Source organism: Giraffa tippelskirchi, chromosome X (genome assembly GCF_054371585.1).
Source record: "Giraffa tippelskirchi isolate mGirTip1 chromosome X, T2T-mGirTip1v1.2.pri, whole genome shotgun sequence".
Taxonomy (NCBI): Eukaryota; Metazoa; Chordata; class Mammalia; order Artiodactyla; family Giraffidae; genus Giraffa; species Giraffa tippelskirchi.
Window position 1 is genome coordinate 96,204,622 of NC_137289.1, and position 21,110 is coordinate 96,225,731.

The 21,110-nt window shown below is 49.9% G+C and overlaps 2 protein-coding genes across 10 annotated transcripts; one reads left to right on the forward strand and one right to left on the reverse strand.

The window, feature by feature from the left end:
• Positions 1–2,070: 2,070 nt before the first annotated feature.
• On the reverse strand, positions 2,071–9,299 carry GPKOW (G-patch domain and KOW motifs). Of its 5 annotated transcripts, none has more exons than XM_081564865.1 (12): positions 9,131–9,299; positions 8,535–8,624; positions 8,066–8,220; positions 7,842–7,966; positions 5,829–5,938; positions 4,807–5,020; positions 4,292–4,421; positions 3,604–3,730; positions 3,277–3,400; positions 3,119–3,188; positions 2,509–2,594; positions 2,071–2,416 (listed from the first exon to the last, which is right to left on the reverse strand). In XM_081564865.1, exons 3-12 carry the CDS (start codon positions 8,106–8,108, stop codon positions 2,282–2,284), a joined length of 1,164 nt encoding a protein of 387 aa, XP_081420991.1. In that variant the 5' UTR covers positions 8,109–8,220; positions 8,535–8,624; positions 9,131–9,299; the 3' UTR covers positions 2,071–2,281. The 5 variants fall into 5 exon arrangements, with proteins under 5 accessions (XP_081420991.1, XP_081420990.1, XP_081420988.1 ...); XM_081564864.1 differs by having other exon boundaries at positions 3,583–3,730; XM_081564862.1 differs by lacking the exon at positions 8,535–8,624.
• Positions 9,300–9,484: 185 nt separating this feature from the next.
• Positions 9,485–21,110, forward strand: MAGIX (MAGI family member, X-linked). 5 transcript variants are annotated; one of them, XM_081564867.1, is made up of 6 exons: positions 9,485–9,710; positions 18,338–18,484; positions 19,206–19,288; positions 19,365–19,601; positions 19,710–19,881; positions 20,564–21,110. In XM_081564867.1, exons 1-6 carry the CDS (start codon positions 9,674–9,676, stop codon positions 20,884–20,886), a joined length of 999 nt encoding a protein of 332 aa, XP_081420993.1. In that variant the 5' UTR covers positions 9,485–9,673; the 3' UTR covers positions 20,887–21,110. The 5 variants fall into 5 exon arrangements, with proteins under 5 accessions (XP_081420993.1, XP_081420994.1, XP_081420996.1 ...); XM_081564866.1 differs by lacking the exon at positions 9,485–9,710 and adding an exon at positions 17,431–17,515; XM_081564868.1 differs by lacking the exon at positions 18,338–18,484.

Here is a 21,110-nt window from a genome sequence, read left to right on the forward strand (position 1 = left end):
GACTTTTCTCCTGCTTGCAGAGTCTGCCACAAAGGCTGGCTCAGTGTCTGGACAGCTTCCTAACAGGGTAGCACCCTGCAAGGAAAACTTCTGGAGATTTGGCAAAGAGGCAGATGCTTTTTCACCCACATCTTGCTCAGACCCTGTGATGGGGAAAAAGCCAGTCCGGACAAATTGCACAGGTCATAGTCCCCTGCTTGTGAGTGGTCTGTGGAGTGTTCATGGGCTCACGGAAGCTGTTGCTGCAGGAACCGCTGCCGAGGAGGCAACGCTGGCAGCATGTGCAGCAGCTGAGAACACCACGCAGACTCAGAAGGTGTTTGTGCACAGTGAACGAGAGGCAGATTGGGAGCACTTCCTCGTACTGTCTGTGCTTCCTGGAATGTAAGGAGGCTTGTCCTCATACTGAGGGATCAGGAGGGATCCTCTTGGGGCAGCACAAAAAGCCCCAGTGATCTGCCTGGGGGGACCAGGCCCTCTGCCAGGGGCTAGGCCTTCTGAACACAGGGTTGTATTCCAGAACTTCAGGCCCCATTTCCAAAGGCAGACTCAGGAGAAACATTAATTCCAGGAGGATCTGATAAAAGATCTATTTTAAGGGTCAAGGTGCACAGAGATGGAAGAATTGTCTGAAACTGCCAGGTCATGTCTCATTACAGGGCAGACACGGCACCAGGGCCATTCCCTGGGGAGCTTTATGTCCTCCAGAGCATTACCAAGACAGGTTTACTATGATTTGGAGAAAAGAGGAGGCCTTCTTGACTAGGTGAAGCATTTAACAACATAGGAAACTGATTTCTGGATGTGGGCTTCCCTAGTGGCTCAGACGGTAGAATTCCCCTGTAATCCCTGGGTTGGGAGGATCCCCTGGAGGAGGAGATGGCAACCCACTTCAGTATTCTTGCCTGGAGAATCCCCATGGACAGAGGAGCCTGGTGGGCTAGTCCATGGGGTGGCAGAGTCAGACACAACTGAGCGACTAAGCATAGAACTCCCAACCCTTTCCAAAATTAAAAATACAAGTCAGCCTGTAATTCCAGGGCAGTGTGTACAATCATAGTGATGATACAAGAACTGGAGGGACTGAGGGTGGGGTTGTTCTCTGGTATCTGCCTTAATAACCCTGTTTGGCTAATCTTGAAAACAGATGAGTTCTGGAATTAATTAGGGATGATTTAAAAAAAAAATTAAGCCACTCTGTGCAAGTGTCCCTCATATTGGGGTGACGATGCTAGAAGGTTTTCTAATCCCTTAGCTTACTGGGCCCACGGCCAACTCATTGTCTTTCTATACCTGCTCATTTTGGCTCAGAACAATCATCTGCTCCTGCTTGGTGTAGACAGCAGCTTACCTTTATTATGCTTCTTGAGGGGGAAGTATTCAAATCCTCCACAGCAGTGCCCTGTTCTGAAGCATCAGGAGTTTATACCAGAAGCCTAGATCTAACGCAAATACCACTAATTATATTAATGATTTAATGACTGAGGATGATTTACAGACAGTTGTGCCTAAACTCTGACTTCCCTTATGGATTTTTTTTCTTCCCTGTTGATTTTCTATCTTAGGACATTCAACAGAGAAAAGGATTCTTTGGAATCATTTAGTAGGAAAAAAGATAACTTTTTGAGAATCTAGTTACTCAAAGAAACCAGAGAAATTCTACCCAAGATAGACAAAACTTTTTTACCTTCAAAGTTTTGGGACTAAAACGGGGGCCCCGAGATTAACTGACTCCTCTGGAAAGTAGTGCCAACACGTCCCATTGGTGGGGAAAAGCCTCCCTTCAGCCTGACTCCTGTCACAGGCTCAAGATACCCTGTGAGCATCTTCTGTGGACCAAAAGTAAAAGCAGAGCCTGCAAGATTCTTCCTCAGGAAGTTCTCCAGAGATGCAGCGTTCCTGAATCCCTAGTCTCTGCTCAGGGACAGCATTCATAGCTTCGGGATTCTGACAGTGGGCTCAGAGCAAACAGATCCTTCCACTTGGCTGGCAGCCCAAGCTTGGTGGTGGGGCTGAAAACAGGAATGGTTCCCATCTCCACTCACAGCTCAGCACACCATTTATGATCTCTTTGTTTCACGAACTATTTGAATTTTTTATTATATACTAACTTCTGGTAAACTGGGTTTGTTTCTAGCCTCCCTTCTGATCCATCCTGTCCCAGGGCTGCACTGCCAAGTGGAGGGCAAACCATGACTCCCCACCACCACCTTCACAAAGGTGGGGTTTTCACATTGTACAGGACTGGAAACAGCCCATGGGATGGGAGTGTGTCCACAGGTCAGTCTTCCTCCACATCCCAGAGGCCCACGAACTGGCAGACGGCATCATAGTGAAGCTCCACCACCCTGTCTTCTCTCTGCAGCTGTACCAGAGCCCGGCTCCGCGCTCTGTCCCGGTCCAGCAGACGGCCCACCTACAGTAGGGGTGGGTGGAGTCAGCAAGGCCGAGCCAGACTCAGGGATGTTCCCGTGTGCCCCTGCCCCCATTCCTAGGTCTGCAACTCACCCTTCCAGCCCATTGCCCCAGCACCACCATCACCTGGTCGCCTGGGACCTTGGGGACCAGGGTCTCCAGCATGTCTTCCCTCAGGCCTGTGGACAAGGAGAGGGGAGTGAGACCCGCAGCAAGGGCCAGCCCAGCCAGGGTCCTGTCAGAAGGGCCTTTCCTGTCTTCCCTGGAGCCATTCTATACCTGTTGACAGACGGTAGTACCCCATATCCATTTCCCAGAGGAGGAAACCTAAGGAGCCATTCCTGGCAATAGTTGTAATAAAGGGAGTATTTATGTATAACAATGGTGAGTGGGGGGCCATTTATTGTGGGCACATAGTATGCCCTGCCCTACATGGGGAGCTTACACACATCCCTGCAAGGCACCAGTCACAAAAGGGAGAAATAGGTTATCTCCATGATAATTTTTCAGAAGAGGCAAGTGGGGCTCAGATATTCACCATCACAGAAGTGTCTAACGATCTGTCAGAGAGTGTTGGGCCTTACAAAAAAACTCAATTCTGTCCAAACTCCCAGCCTCTGCCTGGGTCAGGCTCTTGAGCGAAGACAGTCTTCTCACCTGCCTCCGGGATGATGAAGACCCAGCAACCATCCCTCAGACTCACCTTCCAAGACCTGGCCTTCATCTGTCCGACATACACAGGTGTCTGGGCTCAGGACATCTTCAATTGTCATCTGGGGAGAGGGTCAGCAGATATGAGAATGTTAGGTAAGGGGACCCATTCCCTGGGGGAAGAAGCAGACCCACATGTGGGGTTCCCACCTTGGTGTTGTAATACTGGCCACCCTTGTGCAGCTTGTCCACAAACCGCACTCGCAAATCCCTGTGCAGCCAGTGCTGACTCCGGGGGGCTGCTTTCTCATTCTTGGCTGCAGGCCCATCTTGTCTGTGGAGACGGGTCAACACCAGGCATAGCTCTTAATGGGGGGCATGTTCCAGTCACCCCACCTTTGCCGATGTTTTGAAACCCACCCATAATGCCATTCCTAGTTCCTTCTAGGTATCTGCCTTGCCCTGGAAGCCTTCTCTGCTGGAGCCTCCCCACAGTCCTGTCCCCTACCCCCACACCTGAGATGCTCAGTGTCCCACCGGTCTGGATGGTGTTTCCGCTTCCTCTCTGAGTCCTCCCAACACATGTGGCTGATCTGATCCTGGAGGGTCTTCCGTGATGAGGTTGTTCTGTGCTGTTCCCTGGGGGAAGTTCTGCTCACCTGGCCTGTTGAACGGGGTGTGAAGGGAACCCAGAAACAGCCTTGGTGTCTCACTCGCTTCCCTTCCAGGCCATACCTCAGCCTCAGGCCACCTCCCATCTGCCAGAGTACCCCAGCTCACCATCCAGCCTTTGCCTTGGTTATTAGAACGCTGCCCACTTCCTGTCAGCTGTCTCGGCTTCCTTCAGGAGGCCCTGCTCGACCCACTTCCCATGTGCCAAACATCCATGCCTAGAATGCCTTCCTCCCCATCATGCCCTAGTCCTAGCTGTTCTCCATCCCTAGCAATAGAGCAGTCCACCACCCAAGAGACAAAAACTTTCCAAGGGTAGGAACTGGTTTCCATTCCTGTTGCTTCTTCCCTAGAAAGAGGCTAAAGATCGAGGGTTACTAGAGAAACTTCTCTTCAGTCAAACTGCATAAACTGCTATGTTCACTCTCATCTCTTAATTCTGACCAGAAATCACCCTTGCCATGCAGACCACTGTCCCACCCCTCTACAGATCTAACGCCCACCCCCAGGAACACTGCTCCAACTCCCTCAGCTGAGTAATAGGCTCACTTACTCAGATTCAAGTTCTTGTCAAACTCCTTCTGGGAGACAGGCCGCAGGCAATACTCACTAACAGTCACCATGCGGCTCCCCACAGCCAGACGGACCATGGCTCGAACATTGTCAGGATCAAGGCCTTCCACCTAAAGTGTGTGTGGCGGGGGAGAGAAATGAGGCAGGGGTTGAGTGGACTTGACCCATGTTCCTAGGACCAAGCTGTCCACCCTTATCTCTAACAGGCCTGACTCCTTCGTCTCTCCCAGCAGACTGTGAGGCTTGGATACATTTTAAATATCTGATCCTCGGTACTTGTAGCATATGGCATTCTCTCCCTTTTAGTTGAAAACTGAGGCTCAGAAAGGCCTGGCACATAGTCCTTAGATACGGAATGAGATAGTGGGCCTGGCAGCCCTAAAAGACAAGGACTTCCAGCCTTTATACTCCACACCCAATTCTGCCTCCTTCTGACCCTCATGTCAATCTTCCCTGCTGCCTGTTTTTGGCTCCAGGCACATCAAGGTTCCTTACCTTCCCATAGAGGCCTCGGTGGGGGCCAGAAAGAACCACCACAGCTCCTCCAGGCACCAGTCCTTGAGGCTGGTCTTCCTTATCCTTCTCTTGCTCCTCATCTGGCCTCGGCAGGCGGTAGGGGCTGGTGGGGGCCAGGGCCTGGACCTCGGTCAGGTTGGCACCCAGCCCTAACCCCTTGGGCCTCAGTGAATTGACACGGGGCTTCACTATTCTGCACGGAGCACAGAATGTGGACTTGTTGTGGGGGTGCATCAGTCTTCAATGTCTTGTTCCCCACCCCTATACCCAACCACTACTTAACTCCCATCCTATCAATATGTTCAAGAATATCCTTCCCAATCTCATATTAGGACTATTTCTGACCTACAGAAATGGAAATTTCATTTGGTTCAACCTAATAACATGCTGAGTATACCATCTATGACATGGTATCTAGAGTGGATTCTGAGACAGATCCCAATAGCCAAATATACCAATATTTCTACATGTGAAACTATTCACACCAAATAAGATAAATAGACTGTAAAATGCTCAATGTCAATTCAGGTCACATTTGGCTGCCAAATATTTCATGAAAAAAAAAAATGTCTGGTTTTCAGAATTCTTTAGAGTTTGGAACGGTAGAGAAGGGATTACAGGTCTGTATGATCATGACAATATCAAGGGTTTAGCCTATGCTTATCTGCAGCCAAGGGCTACTATAAGTGCTATATGTGTATCATTTCACTTAACTTTGAGAACAGTGAGGTCAGTACTGTTATTATTCCCATTTTTCAGATGAGGAAGCTGATGCCCAGAGAGGCAATGTTTACATAAACAGGATCTCTTAATGGAGTTTCAAAGGGCAAACAGGAGGTTATAACAGCAGTGGAAGGGACTATTGAAATACTTAGGGTGATAATGTGCCCTCTCCCTCCCTGGATAGTTCTGGGTGGGCGGTAACCATGGGGGTCTGTTCCCTGGCCCATCAGTTGTCCCCTGGCCTATCTGCTGTCCCTGTCCCTACCCGAGAAACTCACTGACTGAAGGTCCGGCCGATGCCCTCGCCAGGTTTCCAGCCCATGCCCCGCAGCATGGCCAGCCCATAGGCCTCTACAGGGACTGCCTCATAATCAGCCTCCTCCGGCACCTATGGGTTTAGGCAGAGGAAGGACAGTCAGGCTTGGCTTACTGTGGGCCCACTGAAGTGTACTTGCTATCACCCACTGAGTGACACTTGAGGCTTCTTTTCCAGTCAGCTCAAGGGTGAGTTTTTCTTTCCTCTCATCATCCCTCACTTTATTCCTCCATGTTCAGTCCTTGGACAAATACTTATAAAGCATCTACTCTGTGCCAGCTACTGTTCCAGGTGCTAAGGATAAAGCAGTGAACAAAACAGACAAAAACTCCTGCCCTTGTGTGGCTTACATTCTAGTTGTAGAGACAGAATAAATGAAATGCCTAAAACATGATATGGCAGGTAGTGATAAGTCAGATGAAAGAAAATAAAGCAGGTTAAGGGGATGCAGAGGGATGGAGAAGGGATTGTCACCAAGTTGATATTTCAGTAGAGACCGAAGGACATGACAGAGGGAACCCCGAAGATACAGGAAGAGTGCTCCAGAGAGGACAGTAAAAGCAAAGGCCCCATGGCAGAACAAGATCTTTTGTGTGTGTGAAGAGCATCATGAAAGCCAATGCAACTGAAACAGATGTGGAGGCAAAGAGGGGTGGTAAGAGATTAATCAGGAGAGCTGGCCAGAAGCCATGATAGGGTGGCAGCTGCAACAGGACTAGTGAAGAAGGTATTGCAATAGTCCAAATGAGAAATGCTGGTGGTTCAGACCAGAGGAGTGATAGTGGTAATGGAGAGAAGTGGTCAGATTCTGGATATATGTGGAAAAGGGAGATGACAAGATTTTGCTGACAGACGGTATACAGGGTATGAAATAAAGAAGGGATTCAAGGATGACTCTAAGGTTTTTAGGCTGAGTGAGAGGAAGGATGGATGGAACTGTGATGGACTGAGATGTGGAAGGCTCTGAGAGGAGGGAAAATCAGAGAAAGGAGGCCAAAATTGGAACAGGATGGAGAGTGAAGTGAAGGTCTTTTTTAAGGTGAAAGAAACCCAGAGGTTTGTCTGAAGACTGAGGAGAACAGTTCAGTTGAAAGAGTCTCTCTGCTTTGGGGCTGTAGGAGAACTAGAACCCAAATAAGCATTGCCAAAAAATTGTGAATGAAGAGGTGGAAAGTAGGGTCCATGAGTATGAAAGGCAGACTTGGTTATTTCTGTGGACACATCCCTCACCTCTCCTGTTATCACCTCCCATCACCACTCCCTTAATTCTTTATATTCACTCTAGACACATCAAGGTGTCACTGATGGACACATACCATGCTGATTTCCTGTCACTATGCCATTGTCTGGGTGGTTGCTGCTATTAGGAGCACTCACCCTCCTCTTCCCTCTCTCACTAAACCCTACCTATCTTCCTGGCCTCACTGCTACCACTCCGGTCTGGGTCTCCATCACCTCTAGCATGGACTGCTGCTCTCCTTGCCTCCACCTTTGCTTACTAGTCTGTTCTGCTCACAGCAGCCAGAGAGAGCCTATCAAGTCATAAGTATTGTCCCTTCTCTGCTCAGAGCCCTCTGATGGCTCTCCTCCCACTCAGAGTAAAAGCCAAAGTCCTCACCATGGCCCACTTACGACCTCATCTGCTACCCTTCCCTCTCATTCATTCCACTTCAGCTACACTGGTCTCCCTGGTGTTCCTCAAATGCTTCAAGCAGAGTCTACCCTTAGGATCTTTACATTTCCTGTTCCCTTTGCTCCTCATCTCCTTCAGATAATCCTAGAGTCCAAAGTTACCTTTTCACACCTCAGTATCTGGATTCATTTGTCAGTGCTTCCAAAAAGGATAGAAGGAGGAAGGGAGAGGCGGCATACCTCTAGTATACACACAGACTTTTCCTGCTGTGTGCAAGGAGACAAGCCTGGCAGACAGGGCAATGAGAGACTGGGGAAGTGGGGAGGTGAGGGGCCAGCTCACTGTCTCATCCTGGGGTTCGCTGTCTGTCCCTTCTCCGTTGGGGGTGCATCCTTTCTGGATCATGGGGATAGCGAGTGTGGGGTCGACACCCGCATTCTCTCTCTCCTCCAGAGACTTCTTGGATTCTGAAGAAGAATGGGAGGGAGTAATGAGATCCCATCCTCTCCTTCCATTTTCCTCCCCTTCTTCCTTTACTAGGGCAAGGCAAAGGAGGAATTACTTACCCTCAATGAGCTCCTTCACAGCCTGGGACAGCATCCCATCCATCAAGACCTCAGTATGTGTGGATGGCCCAGGGGCCTGGGTCAGTGGTTGCCTTCGATGGCCATTCTGGATCAAAGGGATGACAAGTTCCTTGGGGGCTTCTGAGGGCTTCACACTGATGTGGACACAGAGGAGTGAAATTGGGAGAGTAGCACAAGCAGTGTGTCCTGAGCCACAACCCTTCACTCAGAAGAAACCCAAGAGCCACACTCACCCCTAGCCCCATGGACCACACCTTCTGTTCTCCTGTTATACCCTGGTGGTGCTTTCTTTGGATTCTTTCCCCCACCACGAACTCTTTTTTTTTTTTTGGCTGCACCTGGTGACTTGCAAGATAGTAGTTCCCCAACCAGGGGTCAAACCCGAGCCCCCTGCAGTGGAAACACGGAGTCCTAACCACTGGACCACCAGAGAACCCTCTCTCCCCACCTCTTAAATGTCAGTGCCTTCGTGGAATCAGTCCTCACTTCTGGACCCTCTGTTCATTCCAAGACCCACTTCTGTGGCTTCCACAAGGACCTAGAAATCACCATATTCAGCCAAGACTCTCTCCCCCCAGTTCCAGACTCCATACCAGCATCCTGGATGGTTGATTCTCTTTTGGAAGCCCCTCCCTCAAACTGTCCATTCCGAATTAAGCTGATGACGGCCTTCCCGCAACCTGAATCTGGCGCTCAATTCCAGTCCCCATATGGAAGAAGCCTCACCGCTTCACCTGGGCCACTAGGAGTCCTGTCATTCTCCATTCCTTTTCTTCTTTCAGAACACAAACACACGCTCCGCAGGGCCCCTCGACTCCTAAAGACACTCTCTCTCAGGAATACATCCTCTCCTCTCAATCCCTTCGGCAAACAGATCCAATTTCCCCACCTCTCTTACTGACTCCCGACTTCTTTCCTCCACAGATTTTCTCCGGCTGTCCTTCAGACTTCCCAGGCCACTGTCACCAAGACATCAACTGATTCCACCCTCCCGCAGGCATCCACCGCACCGGTTTCGAAGGGATGAAAGACCCAGCACTTCACCTCTGCAGCTCCCGCCCTTCCACAGTCTTCAAGAAATCCTTCTCCTCCGGAGTCGCGTCTCCCGCTAGCCATCTCCGGGCGGACGTGCGATTGAAGCTGAATGAAATTGGGGCAGTGGAGGATCCCGCCGGCCGCAAAACACCATCTTCAGCGTCCGCCATCTTGCCCCTCTTCCCAGGCCGTCGCGCTGCTCGCTGGGAAGCTTAGTTTACGCTCACTTTGCCGGGGCCTTGAGCACGACTGGTAGAACTACCCTTCCCATGAAGCATTGCAGCACTGGCCAGTGAAGGCGGATAGGGACCGTAGGAAGTAACTGCCCCTCTTTTTACTTCACAGGAGCACGTGACACCAAGCAAAGAGGGAAATGTAGTTCTTAGGGAAGCTGTATGCGTGCTAAGTCGCTTCAGTTGTGTCCGACTCTTTGCGACCCTATGGACCATAGCCCATAGGCCAGACTCCTCTGTCCATGAGATTCTCCAGGCAAGAGAATTCTCCAGGCATGGGTTGCCATGCCCTCCTCCAAGGGATCTTCCTGACCCAGGGATGGAACCCACGTCTCTTACGTCTCCTGCGTTGGCAGGTGGGTTCTTGGGGAAGGTAGGCGTGATAGAAGATGGGTTCGTTCTTGCCAAGTATTCATTCCTATGTGTGGGCATTATAAATTGCCTGCTTTGCCCTACTGGTGTGGGAAATTAGGTAAAATAAATGATTAAGAAAAAAATCTGTGAGTGCCAGTGTGTACAATAATAAATAATAGACATGTAAGTGGTGCCTCGGAGAAGGCAATGGCACCCCACTCCAGTACTCTTGCCTGGAAAATCCCATGGACGGAGGAGCCTGGTAGGCTACAGTCCATGGGGTCGCTGAGAGTCGGACACGACTGAGCGACTTCACTTTCACTTTTCCCTTTCATGCACTGGAGAAGGAAATGGCAACCCACTCCAGTATTCTTGCCTGGAGAATCCCAGGGACGGCGGAGCCTGGTGGGCTGCCGTCTATGGGGTCGCACAGAGTCGGACACGACTGAAGCGACTTAGCAGCAGCAAGTGGTGCCTACAAGATGATAGATTTAATAGTGGACAAACCCTAGATTAAAATACAGATGACCTTTGGATTACATGGGTTTGAACTGTGAGGGTCCATTTATACGTGGATATCTTTCACTAAATAACCTACTACATTACTACATGATGTGAGGTTGGTTGGATGCAAGGTTGGTTGAATCCGAGGATGCAGAATCTGGATGGCTGACTGTAATGTTATAGGAGGATTGTAGACTGCCCTGCATTGTTGCCCCTAATCCCTACATTGTTCAAAGGTCAGCTGTATTAATAAAATAGTCTGACTTCCTCTTGTGAGACTCCAAGTCTAGTGGGAAACAATGACACTCAAAACGGATAAAAAAAAGTTCCTACCAACTTTATTTTCATTTATTTATTTTTAATTAGTTTATTTTCTATTTTTTAACTTTACAATATTGTATTTGTTTTGCCATACATTGACATGAATCCACCATGGGTTCCTACCAACTTTAGATGTTGTGAGAGCTACCTCCTAAGGCCTCAGAAGATTAATGAGACAGACTCCTCTGAGTAGGACCTTAAGAGTTTGTAAAGTAGAAGACTGATACTTAAATAATCATAAGAAAGAAAACTACAAATCTAAAAATTCATCCCAAGGAAACCATCCAGGATGTTAAAAAGTATTTTATATCAGAGTATTATTTATTGTAGCAAAAGCTTGAAGACCACTAAAATGTACAACAAAAGGGGATGGGTTAAATGAATTAGAGCAAATGGTTTGGATGGAACCAATACAGAGCTTTTAAATGTGAAGCTATAATTAAATGAAATGAGGACATAGTCACAGTGTTTGGAAAGTAAATAATAATTTAGTGGGTTATAGGAAGCTCTTGAAAACAGGTAGCCCAATATTCAATCAATTTTGTGGCTATGCTTTCAGGCTTATAAGCCCTAGGCATCCTGGAAGGGACCCTAAAATCTCAAGAGAGAAGCCATTGTGGTTTTCAAAATATACAACAACAACAACAACAACAAAATCTTAAAATTTTTATTTTGAAATACATTAAGATGAAATGTTGGAAAAATAGTAGAGTCCCTATATGGGCTTCCCTTGTGGCTTCCCTTGTGGCTCAACTGGTAAAGAATCTGCCTGCAATGTAGGAGACCTGGGTTTGATCCCTGGGTAGGGAAGATCCCCTGGAGAAGGGAAAGACTACCCACTCCAGTATTCTGGCCTGGAAAATACCATGGACTGTATAGTTCATGGGACTGCAAAGAGTCAGACACAACTGAGCGACTTTCCCTGTATACCCAGATCCCCCTAAACATTTTATATAATGATAGTATAATTATCATAATGAGGAAATTAACCTTAATGCTATGATTAACTAAACAATAGATCACTTTCTGTTTCAGGGTTCAATCTAGGTTCGTACTTTCCATATAATTGTAATGCCTCTTTCTTGGGCCACACTGCATAGCATGTGGCATCTTGCACTCCCTGCAGTGGAATTGTGGAATTTTAACCACTGAACCACCAGGGAAGTCCCTGTAATGCCTTCCTAAGTCTTCTCCAGTCTGTGAAAATTTCTGTCTCCCCTCCTCCTGACTTCTATCTTTCCCAGCATCAGGGTCTTTTCCAATAAATTGGCTGCTCTCATCAAGTGGCCAAAGTATTGGAGCTTCAGCTTCAGCATCAGTCCTTCCAATGAATATTGAGCGTTGATTTTGTTTAGGATTGACTGGTTTGATCTTGCAGTCTGAGGGATTCTCAAGAGTATTCTCCAAAACCACAGTTAAAAAGCATCAATTCTTTGGCACTCAGCCTTTTTTATGGTCCAGCTCTCACATCCACACATGACTACTGGAAAAACCATAGCTTTGACTATACAGACGTTTGTTGACAAATAATGCCTCTGCTTTTTAATATGCTGTCTAGGTTTGTTATAGCTTTTCTTCCAAGGAGCAAGTGTCTTTTAATTTCCTGGCTGCAGTCACCATCCGCATTGATTTTGCAGCCCAAGAAAATAAAGTCTGTAGTCACTGTTTCCCCACCTATTTGCCATGAAGTGATGGGACCAGATGCCATGATCTTAGTTTTTTGAATGTTGAGTTATAAGCCAGCTTTTTCACTCTTGTCTTTCACCTTCATCTAAAGCCCTTTGCTTTCTGCCATAAGGTTGGTATCACGTGCATATCCAAAGTTATTGATATTACTCCCAGCAATCTTGATTCCAGTTTGTGCTTCATCCAGCCCAGCATTTTGCATGATGTACTCTTTATATAAGTTAAATAAGCAGGGTGACAATATACAGCCTTGTCGTACTCCTTTCCCAATTTTGCACCAGTCCATTGTTCCATGCCCGGTTCTAACTGTATACAGGTTTCTGAGGAGGCAGGTAAGGTTGTCTGATATTCCCATCTCTTTAGGAATTTTCCACAGTTGGTTGTGATCCACACAGTCAAGGCTTTAGTGTAGTCAATGAAGCAGAACTAGATGTTTTTCTGGAATTATTTTGCCTTTTCTATGATCCAATGGATATTGGCAATTTGATCTCTGGTTCCTCTGCCTTTTCTAAATCCAGCTTGTACACCTGGAAGTTCTTGGTTCACATACTATTGAAGCCTAGCTTGGAGGATTTTGAGCATGACCTTGCTAGTATGTGAAATAAATGCAATTGTGAGTAGTTTGAACATTCTTTGGCATTGCTGTTCTTTGGGACTGGAATGAAAACTGACCTTTTCCAGGGCAGAAACAAAACCTTGTCTGCACCAAGACCCAGGGAAAGGAGCAGTGACCTCCACAAGAGATGGAGCCAGACCTGCCCTTGAGTATTTGAGTGTCTCCTGCTGAGGCACAGGTCAGCAGTGGCCTGCCATGGGTACAGGGCCTCTGGCAGCACTAGTCCTGGGGGGTGCAGCATGTGGCCTAAGTCCTCTTGGAAGAGGTTGCCATTAGCCCCACTATAGAGTTGTGCAACAGGCAACCCACAAACTGGAAAACAATTATGCCAAAGAAGTTCTTGCACTGTTAGGAAAGTTCTAGGGCCCACAACAGATTTCCCAACCTGGGTATCCTGTAAAGGGACTGAGAACCCCCAGGGAATTTGACTTAGAAGGCCAGTGGGATTTGATTACAGATACAGGACTGGTGAAACAGAGACTCTTGGAGGGCACAAACAAAATCTTGTGTGCACCAGGACCCAGGAGAAAAGAGCAGTGACCTCACAAGAGACTTAGCCAGGCTTGTCTGTGAGTGTTTTCAGTCTCTGGTAGAGGTATGGGTCCACAGAAGCCTGCCACAGGGTCAGGGACACTGACTGCAGCAGTCCTGGGAGGCATGGCATGCTGACAGAAGTCCTTTTGGAGGAGGTCACCATTACCCTTACCATAGTTTTGCCTCAGGCCAAACTACAGGGAGGGAACATGGCCCCACCCATCAGCAGAAAATTGGATTAAAGATTTACTGAGCATAGCCCTGCCCACCAGAGCAAGACCCAGTTCTCCCCACAGCCAGTCCCTCCTATCAGGAAGCTTGCACAAGCCTCTTATCCTCATCCATCAGAGGGGAGACAGAATGAAAACCACAATAACAGAAAACTAATCAAACTGATCACATGGATACCTGAGTTAGTGTGATATGGTTAGCTTTCTCTGATTGTGGTTTTCCATTCTGTCTCCCTTCTGATGGATGAGGATAAGAGGACATTTTAATATAAATGTAATCATACACAATGTACTCTGTGGGGAGAGCTAAGTCTTGCCTCTTTTAATTAATATAATTATTTTGAGATCCATCCAAATTCTACATTCATTTTTATTGCAGTGTGTTATTCTACTGCATGAATATTCCAGTTTGTTGATCCATTCACCTACTACTGATGGACACTTGGGTTGTTTTCACTTTTTGGCTATTAACATATTCTATGGACTGACTTGTGTCTCTCCAAAATTCATATATTAAAGCCCCAACCCCTAATTTGATGCCTTCGAACTGCGGTGCTGGAGAAGACTCTTTAGAGTCCCTTGGGCTGCAAAGAGATCAAACTAGTCAATCCTAAAGGAAATCAACCCTGAATATTCATTGGAAGGACTGATGCTGAAGCTGAAGCTCCAATACTTCGGCCACCTGATGCAAGCAGCCGACTCATTGGAAGAGACCCTGATGCTGGGAAAGACTGAAGGCAGGAAGAGAAGGTGATGACAGAGGATGAGATAGTTGAATAGCATCACCAACACAATGGACATGAGTTTGAGCAAACTCCAGGAGATAGTGAGAGACAGTGAAGCCTAGTGTGCTGTAGTCCATAGGGTTGAAAAGAGTCAGACACAACTTAGGGACTCAGCAACAACCCCCAATGTGACTGTAGCTGGAGATAGAATCTTTAGAAGGGAAATAAGGTAAAATGATGTCATAAGATGGGGATTCCCTGGTCCTGTAATAGTTAGGATTCGGCACTTTTAGTGCTGTGGACCGAGTTCAATCTCTGGTCAGGGAACTGAGATCCCAGAAGCCACAGGGCATGGCTAAAATTTTTTAAAAAAATGATGTCATAAGACTGGGGTCCTAATCTGATAGGATATGGCCTGATAAGAAGAGGAAGTGGGGCTTCCCAGGTGGCTCCATGGTAAAGAATCCACCTGCCATTGCAGGAGACATGGGTTCAATCACTGATCCAGGAAGACCCCACAGACCATGGAGCAACTAAGCCCATGCACCAAACTAATGATCTGTGCTCTAGAGCCTGGGAGCCACAAATACTGAGCCCATGTGCCACAACTACTGATGCCTGCACGTCCTAGAGCACGGGATCTGCAACAATAGAAGCCACCACAATGAGAAACCCATGCACCTCAACTAGAGAGTAGTACCTGCTCGCTCTCCACAACTAGAGAAAAGCTCGCACAGAAACAAAGACCCACCACAGCCTAAAATAAGTAAATAAATAAAATTACAAAAAAGAGGAAGATCTCTCTCTCTTGTTTTGCTCCACGTGAGGATAGAGTGAACATGATCATTTGCAAGTTGGGAAGAGAGCCCTGCTGCTGCTGCTAAGTTGCTTCAGTCGTGTCTGACTCTGTGCGACCCCATAGACAACAGCCCACCAGGTTCCCCCGTCCCTGGGATTCTCCAGGCAAGAACACTGGAGTGGGTTGCCATTTCTTTGTCCAATCCATGAAAGTGAGAAGTGAAAGTGAAGTTGCTCAGTCGTGTCCGACCCTTAGCAACCCCATGGACTGCAGCCTACCAGGCTCCTCTGTCCATGGGATTTTCCAGGCAAGAGTACTGGAGTGGGGTGCCATTGCCTTCTCTGAGAGCCCTGACCAGGAATCAAATTGGAAAGCAGCTGGATCTTTGACTTTCCAGTCTTAAGAACCCTGAGACATAAATTTCTAAGTCACATGGTATTTTGTTATGAAGCCTGAGATGAATAAGACAAAAAATAAAGCTGCTATGAGCATTCGTATACAAATATTGTAGAGACATATGCTTTCATTTCTTTTACGTAAATACATTAGGAGTAGAATGACTGTATCATATGTGTAAGTTTAATTTTTAAAGATACTGCCAAACTGATTTCTAAAGATACTGTATACCATTTTACATTTCCATCAACAGTATATGGGGTAATTTCCTGGCGGTCCAGTAGTTAGGACTCAGGGCTTTTGCAGACCAGGGCCTGGGTTAGATTCCCTGTCAGGAAACTAACATCCTACAAGTTTTGAGATATAGCCAGAGGGAAAAAACCTCGGCAATAAAAGAGAGTTCCATTTCCTGGACATCTCCACACACAGTTGGTATGGTCAGACATTTAATTAACTTTGGCCATGCTAATATGTGTGTAGTGGCATTTTGCCATGATTTTAACTTGCATTGCCTAAAGACTAATCATATTAAGCAGGGTTCACATGCTTATTTGCCATCTCTATATGTTCTTTGGTAAAGTTTGTGTTCAAATCTTTTGCCTGTTTCGTCCTCCACCAAGTGGTGGGCACAGGCCTTCTCTCACCCCTCTGCATTCCTCCTGTCACTAGAGTAGCACTCTGCCCATGGGCTTCCATCTTGCAGGCTTTGTCTCCAGACACCCTCACCCCATTTCAAACCTAGGAGGGGCCTCATTACTCCCCTCTCATTGGCTAGTGTCCCCGCTCCCAACACACACTATATGCCTTCAAAGCTTCCTCAAGTCCAGGCTCCTACTGCCCCTCCACTCTCCAGAAGGCCTGCCCTTCCCTACTTTTGGAGTCCCCCAACCCTATCATGCTCAGGGCCCTGACACCTCCCAGGGCTCCCAAAGACTCCAAGGGTGCCCCCACTCCTCAGGCCACCATACTCTTCCAGTTCCCCAGTAGGGAAACATTCAGTGCAGATTGACTGAGTGCCTACGATGTGGAAGGGACTTCCCGGGTGGCTCAGTGGTCAAGAATACGCCTGCCAATGTAGGAGTCTCAGGAGACACGGGTCCGATACCTGGGTGGGGAAGATCCCCTGGAGGAGGCCATGGCAACCCATTACAGTATTCTTGCCTGGAGAACCCATGGACAGAGGAGCCTGGCGGGCTACAGTCAATGGGATCGCAAAGAGTCAGACACGACTGAGCGACTTTCCACTTAAGATGTGGAAAGCTCTGTTGGAAGCCACAGTTGCTGCTGCTGCTGCTAAGTCGCTTCAGTCGTGTCCGACTCTGTGCGACCCCATAGACGGCAGCCCACCAGGCTCCGCCATCCCTGGGATTCTCCAGGCAAGAATACTGGAGTGGGTTGCCATTTCCTTCTCCAGTGCATGAAAGGGAAAAGTGAAAGTGAAGTCGCTCAGTCATGTCCGACTCTTAGCGACCCCATGGACTATAGCCTGCAAGGCTCCTCCGTCCATGGGATTTTCCAGGCAAGAGTACTGGAGTGGGGTGCCATTGCCTTCTCCGTGGAGGCCACAGTACACCTCGGTAAACTTGGATTCCGGTTTTGCACCCCATTTTTAGTTGTCAGAGGTCAGGCGGGGCCTTTAACTTCTCTGGGCCTCGACTTTCCCCTCTGACACTGGAATAACAACATCCCCTGGGTGGAAAGAGTTTTCCCTTGGTGATGGGAAAGAGAGGCAGCGGCTGAGGCAGGGCGAGGCCAAGAGTGAGCGCTTGCTCCCAGGGCCAGGACCGCTTGGCGGCCGCCAGGTAGGTCACCGTGCTGGTTGGGGCGCCGAGCACGGACCGGTCGGCTTCAGCCACGTCCAGGCCCGGGCTGGCCACCAGGTGAGCGCTCCCGAGCGCTCCAAACGCGTCGCGGGCGGCCATGCGTCCACCAGGCCAAGTACAGGTCATGGAGCGGCACCCCGGGGGCGGCACGGACCCTAGGGGAAGAAGAGGAGGTACCGGGCTCGGTGTGGGAGGGTAGTGGGCACGTCCCTGCCAGCCCTCGCGCCTCCTGTCTGCTCCTCACCTTCTCCTTCTGACAGGTGGTAAACAAAGCAGTTCTGGCGCCCGAGCGGCGGCAGCGAGCGGCGGGGGCGGCGGTGGAGGGCAGCGGCCCAGCGACCCCGGCTGGGCTCGAGGAGCTGCACCCACACCCACACCTGCGCCGCAGGGCAGCGCACCAGACCCCGGGACTCCCAGGAGTCTCGGGGGAGATGTGCTGGAGGGGTCTGCCCAGGGTCACTGGGGACACCTGGGCACTTGGTGGGGGGGGGTCTGTGGTGGATTGTGGGAGGTTAGGCTGGAGCCTCTGGGGATAGGTAGAGGGGCCATCTGGAGCTACGTGGACCAGCAGGGTTGCCTAGGACATCTAGAGGGGAATCGGGGTTGCCTGGGCCACAGGGAGCAGACTGCGTTCTGTTGTAACATGAGAGAATCGCCGTCCTTCTAGATATTGGGGGGAAGAGTTTGGAATCTGGGGTTGTGTTTGGGGGGCGTCAGAAACCTCCAGAGATATTCACAGGGTGTTAGGAGGTGTCCAGGAGTGCTGGAGTTAAACAGCTCTCCAGGGATATCATGGGAGCAGGCAGGGGTCCACGGGCATTCCCGTGATAGTCTGGGGTCCTGGGAGGTGAAAGGCACAGTCGGTGACCTTCGGAACTATGAAAAGGAGTGGTCTCGGGGATCTTGAGGGGAATTCTGGGTCTTCGGTCGTAGGGGCCCGTGAGGGTTCGCTGAGACTCAGGGTGGGCCCTGATCTGTTCTTTTTACTCGCGCAGGCGGTGGCGGTCCCCAGCCCGTGGGTCCCAGCGCCAGACAGTTCCTGGCGCGGTTGGAACCTCGCCCCCTGGCGGCCCGAGCTGCGGCCGACGTGGCGGCGCTGGTACGCAGGGCCGGCGCCACCTTGCGCCTGCGCCCCAAGGAGGGTGCGTGATGGGGCGTGGCCTTCCAGGGGCGTGATCGGAGTGCAGCCAGGTTCTGAGGGGGCGGGCCCAGGATTGTTACTTACTCCCCTTGGTGGGACCAATGAGTGTGAGTAGGGAGGCCCGGGCTCGGCTGTGATTTGAGGGTGCTGGTGTTACACTAGAACATTCCTCTAGGAGGTGACATGGAGAGGGTTATTGTAGAAAGTGAACGCTGCAATATTAGTTGTTGGTGCGGAGTTTGAAGTGGCATTTCTGAGGAGGCCGGGCCTGGAGAGGGTTGGGGGCGGGCATTTGGCTGAGGGGCGGGCCTTGAATGTTAGTCAAGGGGGTGGAGTCTATAAACGCACTGGGGGAGCGGCTAGAGTTGTCAGGAATAGGTTGAGGTTTTATAGTCTAATTAGAGAGCAAGGCCTGAAATCTTCACCAGCTGGAATCCTGGAGAAGCACCGTGTAGGGTGGGCCTAAGGGTTTAATATGAGAGGTAGGATCTGCATGTTATTAGTAGGAATGTTTGGGGACTACTCGAATAGCTGTTGCTAGGATTATTAGTTAAGAAGGTGCAATAAGGATAGTTATTCATGTGGGCGGAGCCTAGTTAAATGAATGAGCAAGTCTGTGCATCCTAAAGGCACAGAAATGAGATGAGGCTAGAAATATTAATTCAATAGACAGGTCCTCATTTCTTTATAGCACCCTTCCGACTGCCTTTTTCATCCCCCAGCCATTAGCATGCTGGATTCTGCAGAGATAGAGGTTACAGACAATCGCCTTCCTAATGCCAGTTTCGTGGAACAGCGTCCCCAGGTACCACCTTGTCTTCCTAATCAAGGCCACCTGTCTCAGGACTGGCAATGTATGTACACTTGTGTCCTTACTCCAGCATCGTCGGTCAGAGACCATGGGTATAGGTACCGCGCCGCCCCAAGTGACCCAAGGTAAAGCTCGTCCTCCTTTGAAGTCACCCCAGGCGTCTGGTCAGTTCTCTGTTGAACTCATTCGCAGTTCCGCCGGCTTTGGCTTCACATTAAGTGGAGGCCGAGATGCAGGCGGGGATGCTCCGCTGGCAGTGCGCCGGCTGCTGAAGGATGGACCAGCCCAGCGCTGCGGTCGCATGCAGGTGAACCATAAGGCACCCTCCATTCGATGGTGCCAGCCCTGTCCTCTCCCGTTGGTGTGCTCTCCATTTTGACCTTCCTACAACAACCCTTGCCTTGCACTCTTGCAGACCGGCGACCTCGTGCTTGACATCAATGGAGAGTCAACTCAGGGCCTCACTCACGTTGAGGTCGTGGATCGGATTCGTAGAGGTGGCCCCCGGCTTTGCCTCGTGCTAAGCAGGCCTCCTGAAACCCACTCTGGCAAGCCCGAGGTGGTGGGAAGGCCCCAGAAAGAAGATGGTGGGTTTCCTAGGGGAGAAGGGTCAGGGATCTCTGAGGGAAAGAAGAGGGTCACAGAGTGGAGAGGCTGGAGACCTCGTTAGAAGGGTTTGGTAGTCTCAACCGGGAGGATCGGGGCTCGGTGTCTGAGGGTCATGGTATTTTCAAAAGGGGAGGGGAAGACCTAGGTCCCAGGGTAGGAGTAAGGGTGGATTTCAGAGGGAAGGGTTTTGAGGTACTGGGAGAGAAGAGAAAAGGTGTTTGGGGGTAAAAATGGGTATTCAGAAGGAAGAGTTGTGGTCCTCAGATGGGAAGACAGAGTAGGTCTGAGTGGAGAGGGGATGGGATAGGGAACCAGAGGGTAGGGAGACTAGTCCCGAAAAATGAGGGGTCCATTAGGGTAAGGGCTGGGACTTGAGGATGATGGGATGAGTAAGGGGAGAGTCTGGGATCCTAGATGGGAGGGTTTGACTGCCTTTGGGGGTTGTGGGAATTGATTTCTGAGGGGAGTGTTCTGGATCCAGGAAAGGAGGGGAAAGGAAGCATCGGGTCTTGAGGGGTGGCCCTGTTCCCGGAGGGCGTGTCCATGCCTTTCTCTAAGTGTGAGGATCTTTGTCTTTTGCAGCCCTTAGAGTCTGCAGGCCACCCTTGGCCAAAGAGCTCCATCCTCATTGCTCACCCTATTGCCCAATCTTATCCACAGTCCTGCCATCCCAAGATCGCATTCCAGATCCTAGGGGACCAGAGATGACGAAGACTCGCAGCACCAGCACTTCCCCACTTCAGCACCCACGAACCCGTATGACACCCAAAACCCGGGGCAGCCAGGAGCCTCGCCCAGAAGGGGCGGCCGACAGCCCCGCGGTTCCTGCCGCAGAGCGCCGCACGGAGGACCACAACGACCAAACTCCGGATTCCCCCGGACCCTGGCTGACGCCCAGCGAGGAACGGCTCTCGCGGACCCTAGGGGTCCCGGGGGCCGCGCAGTTCGCCCTGGAGATGGCAGCCGGAAGGCGGAGGCACTGAGCGTGCAGCGGAAGGCTCACTTGGCATTGCCCAACCTACATCTGGCCTGCTCCCCCCGCCGCTCACTTAGCATCACTGGGAGAACTTCTTTGGTCTTGTCCCCCCCATCCTGCTTCGCAGTCGACCCGCCCGCGCTCGCGGCGTCAGTGGTATGGCCCTTCCCAACCCGCCAGCCCGGCGCTTCTTGTTTCGGGGCCGGCGAGGTAATAAAATGGTTCAATCCA

Bases quoted from the DNA above. Each gene is read 5' to 3' on its own strand.
- GPKOW (XM_081564861.1), bottom strand. From the start codon at position 9,291: ATGGCGGACGCTGAAGATGGTGTTTTGCGGCCGGCGGGATCCTCCACT. The intron at 4,422-4,806 runs GTAAGGAACCTT...CACACACTTTAG, and splicing joins ACCGAGGCCTCTATGGGAAG to GTGGAAGGCCTTGATCCTGA. The intron at 2,595-3,118 runs GTGAGTCTGAGG...CCTTGTCCACAG, and splicing joins TGAAGGCCAGGTCTTGGAAG to GCCTGAGGGAAGACATGCTG.
- MAGIX (XM_081564866.1), top strand. From the start codon at position 17,440: ATGCGTCCACCAGGCCAAGTACAGGTCATGGAGCGGCACCCCGGGGGC. The intron at 19,289-19,364 runs GTACCACCTTGT...TCCTTACTCCAG, and splicing joins TCGTGGAACAGCGTCCCCAG to CATCGTCGGTCAGAGACCAT. The intron at 19,882-20,563 runs GTGGGTTTCCTA...TCTTATCCACAG, and splicing joins AAGGCCCCAGAAAGAAGATG to TCCTGCCATCCCAAGATCGC.